Source organism: Tinamus guttatus, unplaced genomic scaffold, assembly GCF_059628265.1.
Source record: "Tinamus guttatus ecotype Peru unplaced genomic scaffold, ASM5962826v1 Tinamus_guttatus_pri_ptg000229l, whole genome shotgun sequence".
In the NCBI taxonomy this organism is placed as follows: domain Eukaryota; kingdom Metazoa; phylum Chordata; class Aves; order Tinamiformes; family Tinamidae; genus Tinamus; species Tinamus guttatus.
The window spans coordinates 458,582-482,122 of NW_028288763.1; the positions used below are offsets into that span (position 1 = coordinate 458,582).

The 23,541-nt window shown below is 42.8% G+C and overlaps 1 protein-coding gene across 2 annotated transcripts in view; it reads right to left on the bottom strand.

Annotated features, from left to right (window-relative positions):
* Positions 1 to 800: 800 nt before the first annotated feature.
* The window catches only part of PARVB (parvin beta), a 51,920-nt gene continuing 29,179 nt past the window's right edge, over positions 801 to 23,541 (bottom strand). For both annotated transcript variants that reach the window (XM_088525613.1, XM_088525614.1), the window contains exons 5-13: positions 17,930 to 18,070; positions 16,693 to 16,808; positions 13,701 to 13,759; positions 12,014 to 12,033; positions 10,202 to 10,263; positions 9,458 to 9,526; positions 7,068 to 7,169; positions 4,632 to 4,704; positions 801 to 896 (exon numbers count right to left, since the gene is read on the bottom strand). In XM_088525613.1, the coding sequence (XP_088381739.1) occupies positions 820 to 896; positions 4,632 to 4,704; positions 7,068 to 7,169; positions 9,458 to 9,526; positions 10,202 to 10,263; positions 12,014 to 12,033; positions 13,701 to 13,759; positions 16,693 to 16,808; positions 17,930 to 18,070 (719 nt within the window). In that variant the 3' untranslated portion in view covers positions 801 to 819. The remainder of the gene's footprint in view (positions 897 to 4,631; positions 4,705 to 7,067; positions 7,170 to 9,457; positions 9,527 to 10,201; positions 10,264 to 12,013; positions 12,034 to 13,700; positions 13,760 to 16,692; positions 16,809 to 17,929; positions 18,071 to 23,541) is intronic.

Genomic DNA, 23,541 nt, shown 5'->3' on the forward strand with positions numbered 1-23,541 from the left:
AAGGCTTGGTGCAAGAAGTCTGGATAACTGTCATTCCTCAGGTACATTTCAGAAACGACTGGGGAGAAAACGCATTACTCCAACATATGCATATTTGACTGACCGGATTCAAGCTGACCACTAAAAGACTGACTGCTGCCCTAGCAAACAAATTTCTCCTGCCCAGAATAAATACAGGCAGACATGATTAGATGGTCATCCCATTGCAAGACTTATTCAGTGTTTACACAGAATGGAAATAACAGTGAGTAGTATGAGGTTGACACCAGAATGAAAACACTTTCAAGGCTTTCACCAGGTACTTCGGATAACCCTCCTACCCTCCGCAGCAGAACAGAACAAAACTCTTATTTGACAGAAAAAGCTCAGCTTCTAAGTATATTCCAATGCTCTTTTTTAGTTCCTAACTCTTAAGCCTAGAAAACCATCCAATGCCAATAGCAACCAAGAAATTTACAAAAGAAAGTCTAGTATAGTATGAAAAGGTCTACAGCCATGAGGAAGGTCTCATGTTTTCCCTGCTTATTAAAGTAACTAGTGGTATATTTCCTTTATCACAAGAAGAACGTTTCCTGGCCATAAACATACAATGGACCCAACAGTTCTGGCAAGTGTGAAATACCAACACTTTTTCAAGTGGCCAGCAGAATACATGCATTATTTTTAGTAGGGTGTCATACAAGGAGCTAAGGAGAGATCACATCAAGTATAGAAAGAATGCATGAAGAATGCATAAGGCACAAAGAAAGCGTGCAGGTGTTTTTATTGTATTTTTTCCTAAGGAGGTTGGAAGGACGAACACCTCAGCAGCTTTCAGGATCACTCAATGTTCTTGTACTTCGTGAAGAGGTTGTACAGAACCCTGAGGGTAGACTTCAGATCCAGGTTGACAACATCTGTGGGGAAAAAAAGAGAAATTCTTAATTTGCTTCTAGCTCTGCCTCCTCGTTTGCCCTCGAAGGAACAAAAGCCTTCTCATCTTTGAGCCTGTAGACGGCAGCAGAAAACCCACAGAGGTACGATCTCAAAAGTTAAGGATTTTAATTTGTCTGTATGATGCGCTTCAAACCTTTTCATGATACTGAAGTCACAACTAAATTTCTCTGGGAAACAGAAGAAAAGAGTAATTCCTATCTTCCCTTCCCCATTTAAATTTAGTCACAGAGGAAGCCTGCTTCTGCCTGAGATGCAGGAGAAGGGCTTTGGAAATGCTCACTCCTGGCAATAACATTGTTAGTATAGTATCATCTTCTGAATTTTCACAAATGGCTACACTAGCCATAAAAGAAGCAAAAATGTAACTGTACCCATCCTGTGGCACTGAATCTCACGTTCAGCCACTCTGCGATCATACAATTCACAAATAAAAAAGAATTAAATTCTCCCAGAAGTTTTCTATTAATTAATAATTTTCTAATAACATTACCTAGTAACTCCTGCCATTCTAGACCAGAGAACAATTCTGGCAGCTCTCAACAAAGGGTTTTTTACTAGCACCTCCCATCCCGTTACTATAATAAAATATCAGGAAATACCACAAACATGTGAGCCAGGGACTGCTGGGGTGGGGAAAAGGCAAAACACAGAGAAAGCTGAAGAGGTGAAAGGAAATGGTAAATAGATAAGGAAGGAGGAGGAAGTGAAAATACTACAATATCTGTGGAAACAGCATTAAGAAGAAAAGATATTTTAAAAATCACTCGAGAGGATAAGAAGATGGCAAATAGTGAACAGACTATGTGTAATTAATGTGAGGTCCAACACCTACTGTCTGTTTTGAAGAATCACTGCCAGGACCTCCTTGCCTCTCCCTTTACTTGATTCCAGTCTATAATCCCCCCACATTTCATCTCATATTTTCAGTCACCTTTCAAACTGTTCTTTCTGCCTCTTTTACTGTGTCATCTTCTCTTTCTTTTTTATGATTTTGTATGTTACAACAGAACCTTCTACTGTGCCAAAAAAAAGGTCCTAAGTGCTGAGAGATAATGCACTCTGAAGAAAGAGGGTATCTTACCTAGATAACCGAATTATGAAATATACTTCTAAGTTTTCCAGGCTTTGTGGAAAGCTGCTTAATATCACAGCATTGCCAGTAAGGTAACAGCCTGAAATGTGCAGGATCAGCGTTGGTCCTTTTATACCTAGGCCCAGTTGCCTCAGAGATTGCAAAAAGTACATTTAGCCATGGGAAACATGTTTTCCAACAGCTACCCACTCTATAACTGGCAAATCAAGATAAGTATCTGGAGTAGAGACACCCACAGGCAGATCTGACCCACTGATACTCACAACCACTTTGATTTGTAAAGCAATTAAACCAAACAGTTCTAGGCACTATGAAAGTGCCAAAAAAAAAAGACCTAAACAGACAACTCCAAATGAGGGAGTAAAGGCCAGGGAGCACTAAACATTCAGGGATCTTTGGGGTATTTGCCCCAGTTGGTTGTCTTTTCTCCCTGGTTCCCGTGTCTCCCTGAAAAGCAAAATGAGTGGCTGCCTCAGCACAAAGTGTTGCCATCAGGTCCCTTCTTATGCCTCTGCCTGAAACATTATGGAGCACCATGGTGTGAGCTGCCTCCTCCCTGGGTGGGTGATTTAGGGTTCCCTATTGACCAGTGTCTAACAGGAGGTCCCAGGAATAAGCATGATGCTCAACTGCCCATTTCTTATTTTAACACAAAGCAAGCACACTCATTACCAACAATAGCTAATAAAATGTTAACTGAAAATAGCTATATCACCAATGTAGTTTAAAAAATTCCATTAATTTAGAACTTTCACACTCCATGAGAATCCCTTGAGAGGCTAATATACCAATCCACTAAAGTGAACTTCTCCTATAATAATTCAGCATTCAGTTCTGCTGCTGGCTCTATTTATTAAATTGGCCTGGAAAAACAGAGAACACAATCTGGCCTGTATGCTCCTATTTTTGTACATCACTGGTAGCAAGACACACTAAAACATTAAGCAAGACCTGTTTCTTGTAAGCAATGCAGAAAGCATGGGCTATAGAAGGAAAACTTTCAACTTTCTGCCTTATGCAATGTTTGGGATGAAAAACCTACAGCAACTAATTCCCAATTTGCACTGAAGAGCACAGATCCACCTAACATGTTTTCTAGCCTGTTTAGGACTGAAAAACAAATCCCAGACGGAGAGGATGCCACCCACAGAACCTTTTGCCAAAGCAGTTCTTGAGGAAGTCTCCTCGAGGAAATGCTGGCCCCATACACAACACGAACAGGCTCGCTCCAAACGCTGGGAGCTTCTGCCAGTGGGAACGGGTTCACACACAGAAGAGGAAGGAAAACACAGAAGAGGCTGAACATCCTGCGGCAGCATTACGCAAAGAGGAATGTTATATTAGCTAGCTTGGCTTTCTAACTTTTATTAATAATTAAATTTTAAATTAATAAAACACTCTAAGCTCCAGATCCCCAACCCAGTCATAACAATGCCGATACCCTGCTGCTTACTGAATCCACACGCCATGTCTGGAGCAAACCAAACACGATCTGCAACAGTGTTCAGTTCTGCAACAGTGTAAGGGTGTACATAGCACTGCCTTACAGGGAGGTTATCTTATCGCCTTAACAGAAGGCAAGCTTTCAACTAGACGAGCCGAATTCTAGGCTTTTCATGGTTTATCACTTCTGGATCAGGCTTGTTTAGCTAATGTGGTCTCTTATTATAGTCTTTCTAACTCTTCGACTCAAAAAGTTGCTGTTCCTGATCCTGTGTTCATATTTCTCCATTTTCCTTGTCCTCTTCAACAACCCAAGGAACCAACTCCAATAGTCAAAACATTCCCCCAATTTCAGTCTCCCAAGTTAGTGTCTTATTTCATTCAATTATTTTCCAGTAGCACTTTTCACCCTGAAACTTAGAACAGCAGCACTGACAAGATACGCACACTTAATACGGTGCCTTTTCCCCAATACAACCAGTCCATTATTTAATAATCCATTTACCTTTGCCATTTTATCTCATTTTAAATCAGAATGATCATTCCTCATAAGCCTCTTGTTTTCTGTTTGTTCTGTGACAGCCTCTAATATGCATGTAGTTTGTATCACTAAGAATAAAAACTGCTCAGCTGGCTGTCAGAAAGTTTAAATTCCTCTTTCTAGCCCCAAGATGAGCAACACTGCAAACCTCATCATTGTTTCAAGACTTTGAGGTTTTAAGGGCAAAGCATCAGTTTTTACATCATTCATTTCTGACACTGAGGGCCACATACATCAAGAAAAGAGTTTGCTACCAGTTCTCCTAAGAAAAAGAGACTTTCAATTATCTGTCACTGCAATTCGATCATAAGAGTCCAAACTAGTTCCAAGTGTTTCAGTGATGGGATTTACAGCATGAAAACCTTCCTGGACTGTGACTAAGAATACCACCTAATTTTATAACATAGCATTGAAAAGCTCTTGGACGAAAACTAGTTGTACACCTTAGAGGATCTATTCCAGGTAAGAACGTATCATGTAGATAATGAATCCTCTAGAAAGCTGTCAATGTTTGCACTAGCAGATCCACTTTGTGACCCTATATTAATGCAGCTGCACTGAAATGTAACTGCTATCATGTTTTTATATACAATTTAAAGCCACCTGTCATATCCATACCTTCAGGGCGAGCTTTTGGTTTCTTGAGTCCTCCATCTTGCATCAGCTCAAAAGCAAAGGAAACATTATGGACCTGAAAAAGGAAAATTGTTCAGACTTCCAAAGGAATATAGGGATTCAAAAACTTCAAGGAAATAAAAAGAATACTTTATTCTCCCTCTCCTTGACACATAAAATTATAATTCTATTTAAATTTATAAGAGATATTTACATGTTTGAGCATCGCAGAAAGTATTGTGAGAGAGTAAGAAATAAAAGATTGCATAATTATAGATCATTAGCATTATTATAGCATCATTATTGTTATATTATTCATTTTTTTGATGCAATGGAAGATTCCCAAATTTTGAGTGTAAAAACTGTGACTACATGAACTAGGAAACCTCGTTAAGCCCCAGAAGAGCCTCTACAGTGGAAGTTTCCCAGTAGGATGTGGAACAGACTTTCAGACTTGAAGCTAGTCAAAACTATGGTCCCAAGGATGAAGCCACCATGAATGTGAAGTAACAGAGAAGAAGAAAGACAAAAATGCAGGGTGAGATTAAATGAATATACCTGTTGAGGAAGGTACATTAGTTTAAGGAGAAAAATCCACGCAGCAGATTTCTTTTTTATGCTTACTGAAATTTAAGTAAGGAAATTTGGATTATGAATTCTGTGCATTTTTGTTCCTGCAAATGACAGGTCTGAAGATACATAGCAAGGGGGAGAGATTTAATTAAACCTACTCATCTTGGAAATCAGGAAGTTATGCATAAAAGCTCCCCTGCAACAAGATGAAGGAAGGCCTTTTTCACAGGTCCCTCTGGATGGCAGTGGAGCCCTTTGGGGTATCAGCTACTCTTCCCAGTTTCATATCATCAGCAAACTTGCTGAGGGAGCACTCTGTGCCTTCATCCAGGTCATTGATGAATAAGTTGAACAGGACTGCACCAAGGACTGACCCCTGGGGGACCCCGCTAACTACAGGCCTCCAACTAGACCCTGCGCTACTGATCACTACCCTCTGGGCTCTGCCACCCAGACAATTCCTAATCCACCTCACTGTGCACTCATCTATCCCACACTTCCAGAGCTTGCCCGGAGGATGCTGTGAGGGACGGTGTCAAAAAGCCTTGGTGAAGTTGAGATAGCTGACATCCACTGCTCTCCCTCATCTAGTCCCCACACTATGCACACACAGAGAGAGGCCTCACATCATAGCCTGACCTCTTGCATTCAGGGAGCTCCTAAATGACAACTAGCAATTAACTGAGGAAGTCGACTAACCCTATATAACCCATGTGAGATTTGGTCATGATAAGAAGGTATGCTTGCTCTGTTAAACACCCTTCTTATCATCAACACTAGGAAATGATACAGGGGAGTGGAACAAGTGTGGGGCTAAGAGCAAGATGCTTATTTTCTCTCCTTCCATCCTTAATGCCCTGACCCTAAGACTGCAAAGAATGCTCTCCTTTTCCTCAAAGCTGGTTTCATCTGAAGCATAGTTAAGAAAGCAAGCAGTTCACCCCTCACCAAACACAAAGAACTAACTTAAAATGGGAAGCAAGAACTTTGTCTCAAATCAGCAACTCTGGCAATGCTGCTGCCACAAAGCCAGATCTCTGTGCTCACAAGCTGACTTTAGAGAGGCAATGGGCTGCACGCTCCTTCCCTGGCAGGATCAGGTCTCCCTCCTGGCTCTGGTCAGTTACAAGGCAGGTTACCTGTCTGCACTAACTGACTCTACAGGCTCTAACCCCACTGCAGCCAAAGACCATGGCCTAGGTACCTCCAGCATCTACTACTCCAGCACCTCATTTACATATCAAGTAAAGCTATTTATTCACTTAGTTTGTAATTACATTAAGGAAACTACAGAAAAAAAGATCAGATGACTGTTAGGCAACAGATACTCTTGAGATCAGAGGCTACTTTTGAGGACTGACATATTCTGTGACACCTACCCCCTCCCCATGTCAATCCCAGTGTAAGGAATGGGGATTAAGCACAGTTTCCCATTCCTTGCCTTTTGCCTATTTACTGGGTGAGATCAGGCTTCAGCTCTCACATCTAGCATAGTAAGGCACCCAGAGGATTTCAAGCAGCACTGCAATTTAAGAAGATGCTGAAGTAAATCACTTTGTGCAAAACTCTAGATAGTACAAAGCACTTACTGATTTATTCCTTCCATTATGTGCCACCTGATGGAAAAAGAGAATACCTTTCTTGCTTAACTAACTGGGATTTACCCCTGATTTCACAAATATCTTTTGGGAGTACAAATTGTACTAACAACTGACCATGCCAGGAAGCGCACCTTTGTTACAGCTCCTGAAGAGATAGATATGACAGGCTCTGACTTACTGTGCACAAAGAGAAAGGATCCAGTGAATGGAAAACACCATGTGTGGTACTGGAGCCAAATGAATATGACCTGGAATTTGTACCGACCTTCTGATCAAAACTTTCAGGTGTTAAGTAGAAGTTGTGAAGTGGAACGAAGTAGTCTTCAAGGAGACCCATGAGCAATACCAAGTAAACACCATCTGCAAACTAAACAGAAATGCTGATGACATTCCTAGGTGGAAGCATCTGTTTTCCAGTAAGTATTCATTAGCAAGCAGAAGAAAATGCGCGCCCCGAACTAGCTACCTTGATTTCTACCACTTTTGTTTGTTAGTGCGGAGATATAAGCCAGATCAGCAGGCACAGGCAGCTCTGCTGAGGTTTAACAAGGAATTGACAGCAAGTGCAGCAGAAACATTCAGGGTTTCATCTATTCCCCAAATCCACCTATAACCTGTGCAATCACCAGTTCAGCCGAGCAGGCTGAATCAACCTGTCCTATGTTGATATAGCTGCTGCCTTCTCTGATTAAAAAAAGTAAAAAGGATACCAGGCTTTCTCTCTACTTCTGGTGGGATTATTACCTGAGTAAAACAAGGAAGCCCAACAGCTGTAACATTAACCCATTCAAGATCGTGTGCCAATGACTATTAAATTATTTACATACAGCAGAGAGCTTTAAGCAGAAGAAATTAGAAGTAATTCTCTGGAAGTTGTCTATAATTTGCACTCCTTAGGGGTGCAGAGCATTTGGGTTGAATGCGGCAGTAACTGAAAACAAGATCCACTGAATCTCCAGCCAGCTTTACCCTGTTTACAAGGCTACTGAATACTTCAGGGAGAGGTAAAAGTATGTATGTGTGTTCTTGCATTTGCTCACATTCTTTTTTCAGAAATATTGCCAACTTCACTGCCATTTTTCTGAATTAGAGAAAAAAAGAGACTTCCTAGGAAATTTGCCATATAATATATTTCCAATTCTTCTACAGTAGTACGTGGTCAAATACAATTGCTCTTTTAGGTCGTGCAAGTTGGACGCACAAATCTCTCACCTTAATGAGAGCTTGAAATTAATTCTACCATGTCACATGTAGTCTTAACTGTCACAGGAAATTCTTACTTCACAAAAAAAAAAGTTCGTTCAAAGCCAAAACAGACCGTTCACAGGTTCAGTAAAAACTAAATTCTATACTAAACACTTTCTGTAATACTGTTCAGTGTTCCTACCAGGCAGAGACGACTTTCCTGGCTAGCTGTGGGTGATGCTATATATTTCAAACCGAAATCTCACTTGTGATTCTCTCATGGTGCATTTGACATTCACTGCCCTTTCTGTGCTTTTCAAAAATAAATTGCTGGATACTTTCATGGAAGCGTGCAACAGCTTCTTATGGCAGGATGTATCCCGGGAGAAGTTGCCTATTTGCTTCAGCAAAGCTACAAAACAGCAGTGAATGATTGGTGCTAGACTAAGCCAGAGTTAAACCAATTGCTCATAGTCCAGGACTAATTCTCTACATGCCATGCTCCCCTCTCTGCCCAGACACTAGGATAACCATGTGTCCAAGATTCAGCAAACTCTGGAAAAAGTATTTGTTTCCATTATTAAAACATAGTCAAAACCACATGTGAAATCTACGTGATTTGCAGATTTTGCACCCACAGGGTGAGAACTGCCCCACTACCACCAAAATTCACACTTGAGATTTCCAAGCATATTCACTACCCTCTTCTACTACTACCCTCTCCTACACTACTATTCTCCTGAGCGAAACACAGGGGACTCCTGTGGCTGTGGTGGCCAGTGGCTACCTGAGGGAGCTTTAAAGAAGCTACCTGGGGTACCGAGGCCACTCGAGCCACTGCAGCAGGAGTGCTCAGCCTCACTAAGCCGCACTGTGGGAAGCAAGCGTGGTGTAGATTCTCCCCAGCAGGGACAGCAGGGACAGCAGAGCACATGAAGGCTGTGCTGCAACCTCCAAATTGTTCCCTGCTCCCGCTTTGATGTGATCAAAGCTAGCAATGAGATCTCCACGATGAGCTGCACACTGCAGTCCACATACCTTCAGAGTGCCCCAGGCAGCCAGTTGTGAGCAACTAACACCAGCTCGTTGTGAATCCCCACAGCAAGAAAAGACATGACCTGTCAACCACCCAGAACTGCAGCCCCTGCTTTGCAGCGCTCCACTTTGATCCAGGAGACAGACTGCCCCAGAACCCGGCCCTGCTCTAAAGTCATTAACATGAATATATTAGTTATTCCACAGTTTCACCTTACAGAATGGAATGTAAATTATCAGCATTATACAATACATGTAAGCATGAGTAAGGGAAGCCAAGATGAATGCATGAATTGCTATTTAAAAGATAAAGCCTCTGATCTCCTAAATTCATATACCCAAATATAAGCAGCTCCATAACAAGGTTTTATGGAACAAGGGCTTATATTTGTAATTTACAATTGCAATTACACACAAACAAATCATGCCTCCTACCTGGGTTTCTAACTCGGTTACTTCCAAATTCAGTTTGTTCAAGTGTTTGTTCACAAAAGTGATCAGAGACTACAAAAGAAAATACCAGAATCAATGATGTGAGAAACTACAGTTAGTATCTACGTGAAAGGGTTAACATATTCTCTTAAGATATTTTTAAGCCTAGTAAATACTACCATGAGCTATTTGCTTTTGCATAAATAAGTATACAACATTGAGAACAACTCTGCAGTACGCTCATTTTTGCTGCAACACATGGCAGAAGTCACCAGATGGTGCTATTACATATTTTTTTCTAGTTATCTCTCCAGGCACATTAACCCTATTACAGAGCTGTGGGAAAACTCTGTGATGATATTAGTTCTTTTGAAAGTTCTTTGCAAAGATGAAGCAAATGCTAGTTGGGTTTAGTGCCTGTGTGAATCAATTTGGGCTCTTGGAGAAGAGGACTGGGAGCAGGGCATGACCAGCCTGGAGCTAAGACTCCCCAGGGAAGATGCCAGCAGTGCACAGTTTCACACTTGCCTCTGTCCCACGTGTGATCATGTGTACAAATGACCAAACTACACACAGGAATAATGTGGAACAATGTGGCCTCACTGGCTCTGAAATAGTGATCTTCTGAGGACACATTCCCTATTTTATTATTTCAGAATTATCTCTGCTATTGGACAGATCTTTCTGTATGCCTTTTGAAAGTATAACAAACAAACAAAAAAAAAAAAAAGTGATTTTTTTTTTTACCTTCTTGACCACGCTGAGTTTATCTGGTGCATGATCAAAGAGTGTGTCGAAGGCATCTCTCTCTGGTTTTATAAAAAATAAAAACAATGTTAAAAATAAATAAAAAGAAAAACCAATACACCAGTAACAACCAAATATGGGTAGCAAGTTGTGTGTCACATGCTTGAGGGTCTGTCTTAGAAAACCATGTAACAGAGACTCAAGATAAAACTGTTCCCCTATTTTGGGAATCACACTGGGAGTTTTAGGGGTAACTTAAGATAAGCATTTCACACCATTTTTCCTTTTTTTGCCATTTATAATTTGTACATAAGATGTGCAGATGAGGGAAAAGTTAAAATGAAACAAATTTTCACCATGCTCCAATTTTAGCTTAAATAGTGGGCTACTGAAATGTCACCTTTTGATGCTCAGCAATAGAGCAATAATTATAGCTATGTTCATGACAAGTGCTCAGCATCAAAATCAGATTTTCATCTGGCCAATTTTAAACTTACTGGTAGTATCCTTAACAAGCTTAAAATTCAACACATGAAGAAGACCTGATTTGTCGACATGCTAGGAGCAAAGCCTGTATTTTCTAATCCAATATACAGTATGAACTTTTAAATTACTGCAGAAGTGTTACACCTCCAAAGCACTTTGTAAAAATACTTAATCCAATCTAAGATCTAATAAATTTAATACAGGAGTGCAGTATTTCACATTGTGGCAGCTTAGAACTGACTGAATTTTCCAAATACTAAGTTTTTTTGGATGATATTAGAAATTGGATTGTCTTCATCAGGTAACAGCATACACACAAAAACCCTGAACCAATTGCAATCATGCAAAAGACAACTATCAAAACGCATTGCTAGAAGACTGGGGGAGAGGGTTATAAGTTGTTAAAATGCTTCATTACAGTTTTAACTGTTTTTCCATGTTCATATTCCTTTTCCTTTACAGAACATATTTCAGTATTTGCTAAGGTAAAACAATAGACACCTTTGTTGTCTAAGGATATGTTATATATCTCCCCGTTATTTATTTTTCAAATATTTCATTATTTATATTTCAAATGCCTTTTTAGTCATTAATGCACATATTTCACAGCTTTCACATATTGGAGCTGAGAAAAAAAGAACTAAATAACCTGTTCATAGTCTCATGGAGACCTTTAGAGGATCTCACATCTCTCAAATGAGTGGAAGTGATTTAATAACCAGTACAGTGAGGGCCAGGCTATGCAAAAAGAGAGAGAAGGCCTTTGGAAATAATAAGAAAACTCTTGCTGTGCGTTTAAAAGACCATTTCTCTGCTTAATAAAGTCCCCAGTGAGCCAGGCGGGGATAAGATACTTCATGGAAAGGAACTAGGAGAAAGAATGATTGATGGCTGAAAGGGGACAAGCAAATAGAGTTTTCTTGGATGTTTTACCATATACCTGTGCTTCAATAATTTTCATTTATATACTAGCTAAATAGTCACACTCTGAAGAGAGTGCAACTCTTATGATTACGTTGCAAAAATTTTTGCTTGAAATATACTAACAACAGTACTATGAAATACTGCACTTTGTGGCAGCATCCACATTCATTACATATGAGTGAAAACAAATCAATAGAGACCAGTCCAAAGATCAAAGGATAGAACAATCTGGTTCAAACTTCTCGTGCTCCACATCTGAGTGCAGTAAAACACCTGCCCCCGCAACACATTCCACCTCTGTGTAATTGCTCAATCCACTGTCTTAATCTGTCCAAGGAAAACAGACATAATTTCTGTGCCTGGCATAAATTAAAAAATTTCAGAGTCAACTTTGTTACTTACCGAATCTTCCCATCATCATCCTGCAAGTCAGAGCATTCAAGAACACTAGATTAGTTCATGAATAATCACTTTGAAAAGACAAGACCATGGGCTTAACGGGCCTTTTCCTGCAAGATGCCGAGGGCTATCCACTCCTACCCAACTAGGAGACTGAGCGTGTTGGAGACCAGATCCAACGTGCTGCAGGAATGTCCCCAGCAGATCACCAGTGATGTCAGGAAGATGCACTTGAAATTAATGAAAATGCATAACTTATATGTAATTGTTTTTTATATGGTTTTATTTCTTATGCACAATCATTTTATGCTCAAGAGTGAGTGAACCAATCTCTTTCTGTGTGTAGTTTCCACAAGTAGAGTCAGCAGAGACTGTGTCACGCAGTTCAGAATGAATAAGGCCGGGTATTATCTAGCCCACTTAAATCTGTTTTCTCTGAAGAAAGAAAACATACATCATCTCTGGATGTTATGCAATTAATATAGCCACATATGAATCATATCCCCAGCCAGTGACATCACCAGACATATGCAGATGATTATCAGCCCCTGATCTGCACAGGGAAATTTGGAAGTATTTAATTAAAGTTCTGCAGTTTGTTGTACCTCTGCTTACATTTGTGTATGCAACACATTAGCCTCTTAGTATTGTATAATATTAAACAATAAAACACATGTATAAACCTACATGCCTATCTGTAAGCATCTTTCTTGCTAAAGATGTCCAAACCCCATTGCATAGATTGTGTCTAAGAAACCACATCTGAAGGAGAGGATAACCTAAATACACCGTTCAAGAGCACAGAAGTGAAGGGAGGAATTTTAGCCCAAAATACTGAGGCAAAGCTCTGATCCTACAGAAAACACTATGAGATCTTTAATGTCCACACAGAGATATTATGATCTCATTGCTGAATGTTTCCATATGAAAGATCTTCCCCACTGAGCAAGCCACATGGTATTTCATTTATCTTCAAAGTCACGGAAAGCTGAGCCAACTCTGCAGGAAGCCAATACTCTGATAAACTGAAGGAGGGCTCATGTAAGCCCCTTTAGAAGAGCTGCCTTCAGGCCACATAAAGGAGACTCTCAGCTTTTATTTGCAGCCAAAGTGCACATCTAGCCTTTTCCTTGTTTAAAAAAAAAGAAAAAAAAAAGAATATAAAGGCAAGTAAAGCCATTACAAAAACTGTGGAGAGGTTTGTTTAGTTAATTTAGTTTTGCTGAGTTCTTTTCTTGAGGTGCTATATGAAATAGGGAACATCTCTCAGCTTTTATGCGGTATCATGCCAGTTTTGAGAGGAATTTCAAGAAATTGTTTGATTATTCCCCCAAATATCTACACTAGTCTTTTATTTGAGAGAGGCTACGGCACCAGGCAGAAATTGGTTATATTTGGCTATGTGCAGAAAGAAAAAAAAAAAAAAAAAAAAAACACAAAAGTCACTCTCAGTGAAATACCCAGTGAAAAGCTTTTGTAACACAGGACTGCCAAGCCAACTCATTTCTGCTTTGCAAAGCGTTTCCAGAAACAAAGTTGTTTCTGCATCATTATAAAAGCAACACATGGGATTTTGCTTATTTAGCAGCAGTAGCAGGAAGGATCACTTCTCTGCTTTGTCTCTGCAGATGATTTCACCTCATGCACTCACAGACACACTAACACTAAATAGGAGGCATTTAGCACTTACTCTGTCGTCGTGGTGAGCTCCTCTGTAACATGGGTAGTCTGAAGAAGACCTTCACGTTTCTGGAAACCAAAAGGGAAATTTGCATTAAAGGACAGGCTTGTTAGGGTTTCTGCAGCACTCATTGTGTTGCAGAAAGCCAGGGGAGATGTAGCATAAAATGTTCTGGCTAAGATCAAATTAGAGTTTGCCACCCCTGGTTTAAGTTCCCCAGGGATGTTTGTTCATATTGTGGTTATCAACCAACACTCAGACAGAATTGGCAGGCTGGCTCTTGGAGGGGCCTGGGCTGCAATAACAAGGACCACAGCCCCCAGGCCTGGTGAGGAGCTCCGTATGGGTAGGAGGCTCTGCTAGAGCAAGCGCCTCGCTGAGGCCATCGGTCACGCTCTTGTCGGGAGCGCATCAGCCAAGAAAACCTGGGGAGTGCAAAAGCCTGACTAGTGATTTCACAGTGGAAATTACCTCCCTTTTATTGTTTTTTCTTTCCTCGGGTGATTTTCTCCATAAACTCTTCTACCCAACAGAGAGATAGCATCTGATGAGGCTCAATTTCAAAACAGTTTTCTCCAGGCTCTATTAAGACACAGCCCTGTAACAGAGGTGGGACCGAATGTTTTTGAGCATTTCCAGAGTTTTCGAGATACGGCTTGTGCCTCTCTCTGGGGCAGGAAAGTACATTTATTTGATTCCAAAACTTTCTTAACATGTCCTTTCACTGAGTGTATGGGTCCCTGCTGCCTGAAAAGGGGGATTTTCCCTCCTTTCTTTTCCAAAATGAAAGTGCTGTCACCAAGAGCGCACAGCTCAGCAGCCATCCAGAAGCAAGGGGCTGTCAACACGACCTAGAGCAGAGTTAACAAGGAATGCTGTCAGCTCTGGTGAACAGCAAAACCATCCCCCCAGGCACAAGCTCTTCATAAGAATGCCATCTAAATAATCTTCACCAGCTCAATCCCAAGCGCAAACTTATCAGGCAGAAGAGCTTTGAAGAGAAACACATTCTTCCCCAGAAGCAATGGAAGAAATAGAGACTTAAACCTAAAAACGAGGTAGCAAGAATCCCTTCCAACTCCTCGTTCCAACATTCAGGGCAGCCTAGCTTTATTTGGCCCAAAGCACAGTGGGAGCAGTTGTCACCCACCCTTCTGTGGCCACAGCTCGTGCCGGCGCCTGGCCCTGCACAAGGTCCAGCCTGCTGGCCACGTCTGCAGACGCCTCTGTTCCCTATCACAAACACATCTAGCTCTGCTCCCCTGCAGGCGTCGTAGGATCCGTGCCAGTAGGTTGGGTAAAACAAGCTAGGATGACAGTGTGCTTGGAAAAATATGGAAGCATCTCGCAGGGCAGTGTTTTCTTCAAAACAGACTAGTGTGGCCTTTATCTCATCCCACCCAGCTTTGGCTCTTCCAGCAGGGGTTTCTGCACCTCCCAGGCACCATGTCCTTCAACGGGAAGTGGCTAAAAACCATGAGCAAAAAACCTGCTTGTGAAAAAGGCCTCCAAATAGTGGCTAAGAAGAACAGATGCCAGCACTGCATCCCCAACGGGCAGAAATGGCAGCTGTTTTCTCTGTAGCCTCCTAAGAGGCAGCTGCATCTGCTGCTCTTACAACGAGCCCAGGTCCCTCAGCCTTGAGATCCCCAAACAAAACCCAATCTTTAATAAAACCCTGATTTTTTGTATCATCATCATCACCAGAGGCATTTATTGTGCACCCTGCTTTGCCTTTGACCTATTGATCCACAATTTGGACTTCAAGAGAATTACTGCAAAAATACCTCTGATCTGCCAGAAGCATCAGAACAGTTGCTGAGCCCTGTAAAAATAACAAACATACAGCATGCCTTAACAATTTTTCCACTGATTTCCAATAATGCTTTTGCTCTCCTGAATCACTGTTGAGCATTTACATGATGTGAATTCATGTTTCAAGTATCAGGAGGTAGAATCAGCTAGGAGAAAAATCTCAGGATATTCAGTTATCACTGGAAATAGGCACTGAGACCCCAAAGTTTATCCTTCCCTGCCCTAATTGTGGAAGGCTGGAAGTGCTGAATGACACACGTATTAAAACAAGTACAGTCTTATCCTCTTAACTCGGCATTGTGGCTATCCATAAGATCTTAAATAAAAGACTCACCTAAACCCCTGCTCTACTAGGATACTTCATGTATAAGTTGGATGCATACTGCCATGCTTAAAGCATTGTATTTTAACCAAAAAACGCAATCTAGCAACATAGGAAAATCTTAGTCTAGCACTCAAGAACCAATCAAGATTCTTAAGAAAGGGCAAAATTTCAGAAAAGGAAGTCCCTGCTGGGAGAAAAGGCAAGATAAAAAGTTGGGGTTCGTAGGCTCTGAAAATAGTATCTGTAGACTGAAAGGAAATGGTCAACACCAAGCAGAGCAAGGAATTTATACAGTAATACCTAGGGCAGGAGACAAGAGGTCAGGGTTTCTCAGGTCAGATCTCTTCTCTGTAACTAATGAAAGCTAAGAAAATCTTGAGGCTTTGAAAGAAATGATTAAGGTCGCCAAGTATACCAAGGAAAAGAACATGTCAAAGTCTAAATAATACCTCTTTAAGGGAAAACAACGTAAGTAACAGGATTGCCAAGTGAGAAAGGCTGAAACTCCTCCCTATACTACTTGTGCTTGAATGTCTTCTTTACAAAAAAAGAAAAAAAAACACAAAAAAGGCATAAATCTTTTACTGGATTGCCAAGCTAGAGACATCACTCTCTTTTACACACACTGTTAGCTTGATACTGCTTTAGCAATCAGCGATCCCAACCATACTCCGTATATGATATTCTCAGGGCCGTGAAAGAAGCTGGTCTCCCAGGACCAGCATTCCCTAAACAACCAGGACAAGAATTTTCTAACTGAAGAAGTGCAGAGGGACAGTGGACAGCAGCAGGCTGCAGTGCAAAATCAGCACAGCAACCAGCGAGTGCTCTGGTCACGCTCTCGTACCCGCTCGTACTCACCCGCACAACCACCACTTGTACAGACACGTGTTCAGGCAGCCGAATGGGAGCGCGGAAATGCATTGCCAAAGCCACCAGAAGGTGAAGAATGGAAATGAGATTCTTGCCATGGATTGCTGCAGGGAACAAGAAAAAAGAAGCAAATGGAAATATATTGAAGCCTGATTTTAAACAAACTACTCTGAAAAAAGAAAGTTATTGAACGGAGAAAAGTCTATAGCAAGCATGGTCTTCTATCTTTCTTTTTCCTTCTTTCCTCCTTTTCCTGAATTAATAAAGCCTACAAAATAATTTTACGGGTAGCAGTTTCTAGACTTAGCCCTGTCTTCATATTACCTACCTAACTTAGGAAAAAATTTCATCTCCCTCTCTAGACAATGAAGAAGAAGAGCTGGTCTTCAACTCTCCTTCTGCTGGAGGATACTGAAAAATCCTGGTTTTAGCAGATTTAGGAAGTGGTAGCACAAGCTCAGCTGTTTGTGAGAGATGCACAACCTGGATGAAGGGACCTCTCAAACTCCCTTCTCACTTTTGGCACCTAAGGGGTCACTCTGGATCTGAGTGCCCTTTTGGTTAGACCTGTCAAAAGCTGCAGCTCTAAGCAGGCCCTTGCCTCTCACTGTGGTGGCCTGAAGGCTTAGACCATCCTCTAGTAATCAAATGACTAACAAATTTCTCATAACTATAGGGATTCGACTTCAGGAATGAAACAGAAATCATTTTAATTAAAGCATATGCTTAACAGAAAACATCATTCAGTTATCCAATAGCCCACACATCTGTGGAAGCTTAAACAAGGATGACATGAGAAGATATCAGTTACAACCCATACATGGGTTTGATAACAATCTCTACACAAATAAATTAAAAAACACCAGTGGAGCAGAGAGAAACTGATCAACATATTGATTAGTATATCCTCCTGGTTGGGGAAGCCAAGAGGAGGCATCGTAGAATCATGAAGTCATTATGGTTGGGAAAGACCTTCCAGATCATTGAGTCCAACCGTAAACCCATCATCGCCCTGCCTGCTAAACCATGTCCCTAAGTGCCTCATCTAGACGTTTCTTAAACACTGCAGAGACGGTGACTCCACCACTTCCCTGGGCCGCCTGTTCCAACACTTGACCACTCTTTCCATGTAGCAGCTTTTCCTAATGTCTAACCGGAACCTCCCTGGTGCAAATGGAGGCCATTTCCTCTTGTCCTATCCGTGGCTATTTCAAAGCATCCTTACAGTCAACGTTCCACTTGATCGTCCAGCCGTGGGGCCGCAGCAAGTCATGAACAGCTTCCAGCACCGTCTGCAGCTTTTGCTTCTGCCCAATCTCAGACTGCGTCACTTCTGCCACGTTCAGCTTACGGTCAGCCAATTTTTCTGCATGTAGAGAAAGCAGCAACAAAAAGAACAGGGAAAATCAGACGGAACCATGGCCTGGGTGGGTATACAGAGCACAGAGAACCAGCCAGCAGGACTGGCCACAGCTACAAATTTTACAATAGAGAGATTGCCCTCAGAAAACAAATGGTTGAAAACAAACTTTTCAGCGTGTCAACTCCAATAAACCCTGCAGCGGAGAATAGATAAGGTCTGGCAGAACATGCTCCTAATCAGGTTTCAAAATATGTAATTTGCTGATAGGCACCAAGTTAGCAATAATTGTGGTGCCTCCTGTTTTCCTTCACTGCTGAAAAACATTCAGTACAATACACCTTTCTCTCCACAAGGAATTTGCTCCAGCTTAATGGCCTTTTCTAAAAATGGAGGTTAACCTGGGACATAAAAAAAAAAAAGGAAAAAAAACAGAAAAAAAAGAAAAAAGAATACTTTTATGAACATTTACTTCAGTCTAACAAACTCTATTTCAGCTTAGCTGAAGGTCTAAATTTAGAGTAAAGCAAAAGTGTGTCTTCTGAAAGCCTCAAAGGAATATCTACCCATAGATTCATATTGGTTTAATGAAACCAATTTAAAAGAATAAGTAAATTAGTAGAATATTGATATGTTGTCAAGATGGTTGATTATTTATAAAAATGAATTAATGTTGGAAGGTTTGTTAAATGCCATTACAAAAAGCCGAACTCTGTTTCTGTAATACGGTTATTTGTCGCCAAAATCATAGAATCATAGAATCATAGAATGCTTAGGGTTGGAAGGGACCTCTAGAGATCATCTAGTCCAACCCCCCTGCATACGCAGGGACACCTAAAGCACGTGGCGCAGGACTGCATCCAAGAGGGTTTTGAAGATCTCCAGAGAAGGAGACTCCACAACCTCTCTGGGCAGCCTGTTCCAGTGCTCTGTCACCCTCACTGTTAAGAAATTTTTCCTTAAGTTCCTATGGAATTTTTGATGTTTCAGTTTCCGGCCATTTCCTCTAGTCCTATCAGTGGCCACCACTGAAAAGAGACCATGACCGTCCTCTGCACTCCCTCCCTTGAGGTATTTATATACACTGATTAGATCCCCTCTCAGCCTTCTCTTCTCCAGGCTGAACAGGCCCAGCTCCCTCAGCCTCTCCTCATAGGGCAGATGTTCCAGGCCCCTGATCATCCTTGTAGCCCTGCGCTGGACTCTCTCCAGCAGCTCCACATCCCTCTTGTACTGTGGAGCCCAGAACCGGACACAATACTCCAGATGCGGCCTCACCAGGGCTGAGTAGAGGGGCAGGATCACCTCCCTCGACCTGCTGGAGATGCTCTTCTTAATGCAGCCCAGGATCCCATTGGCCTTTTTGGCCACGAGGGCACACTGCTGCCTCATGGTCAACTTGTCGTCCACCATGACACCCAGGTCTTTCTCCGCAGAGCTGCTCTCCACAAGCTTGGTCCCCAGCCTGTACTGGTGTCTGGGGTTATTCCTCCCCAGGTGCAGGACCTTGCACTTGGCCTTGTTGAATTGCATGAGGTTTTTCACCGCCCAGTTGTCCAGTCTGTCCAGGTCCCTCTGGATGGCAGCACAGCCCTCTGGGGTATCGGCTACTCCTCCCAGTTTGGTATCATCAGCAAACTTGCTGAGGGAGCACTCTGTGCCTTCATCCAGGTCATTGATGAATAAATTGAACAGGACTGGACCAAGGACTGACCCCTGGGGGACCCCACTAGCCACAGGCCTCCAACTAGACTCTGCACCGCTGATCACCACTCTCTGGGCCCTGCCATCCAGCCAGTTCCTAATCCATCTCACTGTGCACTCATCTATCCCACACTTCCGGAGCTTGCCCAGGAGGATGTTGTGAGGGACGGTGTCAAAAGCCTTGGTGAAGTCGAGATAGACGACATCCACCGCTCTCCCCTCGTCTATCCAGCCGGTCATTTCATCATAGAAGGCTATCAGGTTAGTCAGGCAAGATTTTCCCTTGGTGAATCCATGCTGACTACTCTTGAGCACCTTCTTGTCCTCCATGTGCCTGGAGACAACAGCCAGTATGAGCCGTTCCATCACTTTTCCGGGGACGGAGGTGAGGCTGACTGGCCTGTAGTTGCCTGGGTCCTCCTTCTTGCCTTTTTTGAAGACTGGCGTGACATTGGCCTTCTTCCAGTCTTCCGGCACCTCCCCCGTTCTCCAGGATCTTTCAAAGATGATGGAGAGCGGCTTAGCTATGGCATCTGCCAGTTCCCGCAGCACTCTGGGGTGCATCCCATCAGGGCCCATGGATTTGTGGGTATCGAGGTTCCTTAGGTGCTCTCTGACCCAATCTTCCTCTACCCAGGGCAAGTCTTCCTCTCCACCCGCTTCTTCTCTTGCCTCTAGGGCCTGGGGCTCTAAAGGGCTGCCCTTGGTAAACACTGAAGCAAAGAAGGCATTGAGCAACTCTGCTTTTTCTGTGTTATTTGTAACCAAGGTGCCCATCCCGTCCTCCAGCGGACCCACGTTCTCCCTGATCTTCCTTTTGCTGTTAATGTATTTGAAGAATTTTTTTTTGTTATTTTTAACGTCCCTTGCCAGCTTGCCTTCCAGACGTGCCTTAGCTTTCCTTGTCGCATCTCTGCACTCCCTGACTACGTTCCTGTATTTCTCCCAGGGGGCCTGTCCTTTTTTCCACATTCTGTATACCGCTGCCTTCTGCTTGAGCATTGCCACAAGCTCCCGGCTCATCCACGCAGGTCGCCTGCCCCCTCTGCCTCCCTTCCTACACACAGGGATGCACTGCTGCTGGGCGTGGAGGAAGTGCCGCTTGAAAACTAACCAGCTCTCTTGGGCCCCCCTGCCTTCTAGAGCACTAGCCCATGGGATTCTACCGAGGAGGTCTCTGAAGAGGCTAAAGTTGGCCCTCCTGAAGTCCATCGTCGCAAGGCTACTTACAGCCCTGCCTCCTCCTCGTTGAATCCTGAACTCCACCAACTCATGGTCACTGCAGCCGAGGGTACCCCCCACCTTAACATCTCCTACTAGGCCCTCCCTATTTGATAGCACGAGGTCCAGTAGCCCACCTCTCCTCGTCGGCTCCTCCACAACCTGCGTCAAAAAGTTATCATCGACGCTCTGCAGGAACCTCCAGGACTGCTTATGCCTGGCTGTGTTGTCCTCCCAGTTGATGTCGGGGTAGTTGAAGTCCCCCATGAGAACCAGGGCCTGTGACCGTGAGGCAACATCCAGCTGCCTACAGAAGGCCTCATCAACCTCCTCGTCCTGGTCAGGTGGCCGGTAGCAGACACCCACCACAGTGTCTCCCACATTAGCCTGCCCTCTAATCCTTACCCACAAGCTCTCAACTCGCTCATCCTCGACTCCCAGGTTGAGCTCCATGCATTCCAGTTGCTCTCTCACATAAAGAGCAACTCCACCACCTCGCCTTCCCAGCCTGTCCTTCCTAAAGAGCACATAGCCTTCCATGGCAGCGCTCCAGTCGTGCGAGCTATCCCACCACGTCTCTGTGATTCCGATGAGATCATGACGCTGGGACCGCACACAGATCTCCAGTTCATCCTGCTTATTCCCCATGCTTCGCGCATTGGTATACAGGCATTTCAGGGAAGCAACAGAGGCCACAGGTTTCCCAGGAGGGGTGAAAGAGGACCCTCTGTGATCATTTCCTACCCTCACTTCCCCACTACCATACTCCCGCTGGACGCCATCTGACCTGGGCTGTGCGGTACTGCTTGCCGCGTCAGTGTGCCACTCCCCTTCCCCCTTCTTGCCTAGTTTAAAGCCCTCCTAACCAGGTTGGCCAGCCTTTTTGCAAAGAGACGTGTGCCCCTCTTGCTAAGATGAGTACCATCGTTCCCCACTAGCTGTGGGGAACTAGCTGTGTGTCATTCTTTTCTTCCTCTGCACTGAGATCCTCACCCAAGCCCCCGGAGCTAAATTTCCCTCTCAGAGAGAGAGCTGGGGAAGGGTAGGGCAAAGAGCTGTCCAGCTGATCTCATTTCTGCCTCTAGCCTAGGGAGAAAATTGGTCAAACTCACTGTGCTGTTGGGACTAGGAAGGTAGGACTGGTTGAGCATATTCCAATTATATATCATTATTGCTGTTTTTAAAACGAACAAAAGAAAACATACTTCACTGAAACCATTTTCCCAAGACAGGACAGGCTTCAGCTTTCTTTTGGGAACTTTTCACAGTTGTCAGAACATGTTATTCAAATAATGAAAACATTTCTGCTCTCAAATTCGAGAGCACTTTGCTTTTGGACATTTTACCTGGCTGTATATATAAAATCCAGCAAACAAAAAGACAGTGACAGAAACACAATGTGCTTCAGTAAACCAAACAGAAAGGACTTGTATGTTACCAAAAGCAATGAATGTTTTAAACATGTGAAGGTTTTTTATCATTTTTAAATCAGTATCTGAGAAGTATTAATGGGAAAAAATTTCTTTAGCCACGATCTCCACGAGTCTTTTTTTAACTGACTGCCAAGGCATTTAAATACGATTTTAAAAGACCTTATCCTTAAAAAAATCTATCCTATCTATCCTAAAATGTCCATATTTTGGTTAGTTGTTATGACTCCTATCTGTTCTCAGTGCTGGGGAACTGCCAGTCACCAAGTAGCTACTGATTTTCTCTACCTCTGCCACCACAAAGCCTGTTGTTGGTAACCAGTGTTTAGAAGCCTGTGAATGTTCACCGAAACACCGCGGACCTGTTATTTAAGTAGCACACACAGAAAATTCAGTACGTAGCAGCCATGAAAGCCAATGAAATTATCACCATTAAACCCTCTTGCCCCACTCTCACATATAGAGCCCATATCCCAGCCCGCTCTTGAAAACTTATCATAGAGAGATTGCTTTTATTTTACTTATCTGTCTCCCAAGTGACAACTGGAGAGTATTTACCAAGGCACTTGAAGCTTAAAGGCTCTCTGTGTGCTAAAAACGCCCCATGAAACACTGCATCATCATTACAGGCTTTTTCCAGCTAGAATGAACACTGGATTGCAAAGAGGCAAGGAGGCTGCCAAATCACAACTGCTTAACTGAGCATAACTCTTCGTGCCTCATTCCTCCCTACCTACCTAACAGCAAATTAGGAGTATGTGCCTGCTGTCATGCACTCTCTGTTTATCAAGAATGCTTCTAAAAATAATTCTGTGCTGATTTCAAAAAAGTTTACATCCCAAAAAGCTTTCAAGAGTGAACTCAGAACACAGTCAAAATTTTGGACTACAAAACTTCTGCTTCATCTGCCCCCTCCAACATAAACTTCCATCTCTTCACCTCTTCTCTGCCACATGTAACAGTTGTCCAGCTCTTCTTAGTCCATGAATCAGATACCTAAACATCATCTTTGTTTCCTCCCCTTTCAAAATACTGCCTGAGAACAGATGGAAGGGCTGACACTGTAGCTACCATCAAAACAACATGCACCTCTGGTGAGCTGGTAAGTTACTGCACAGACCT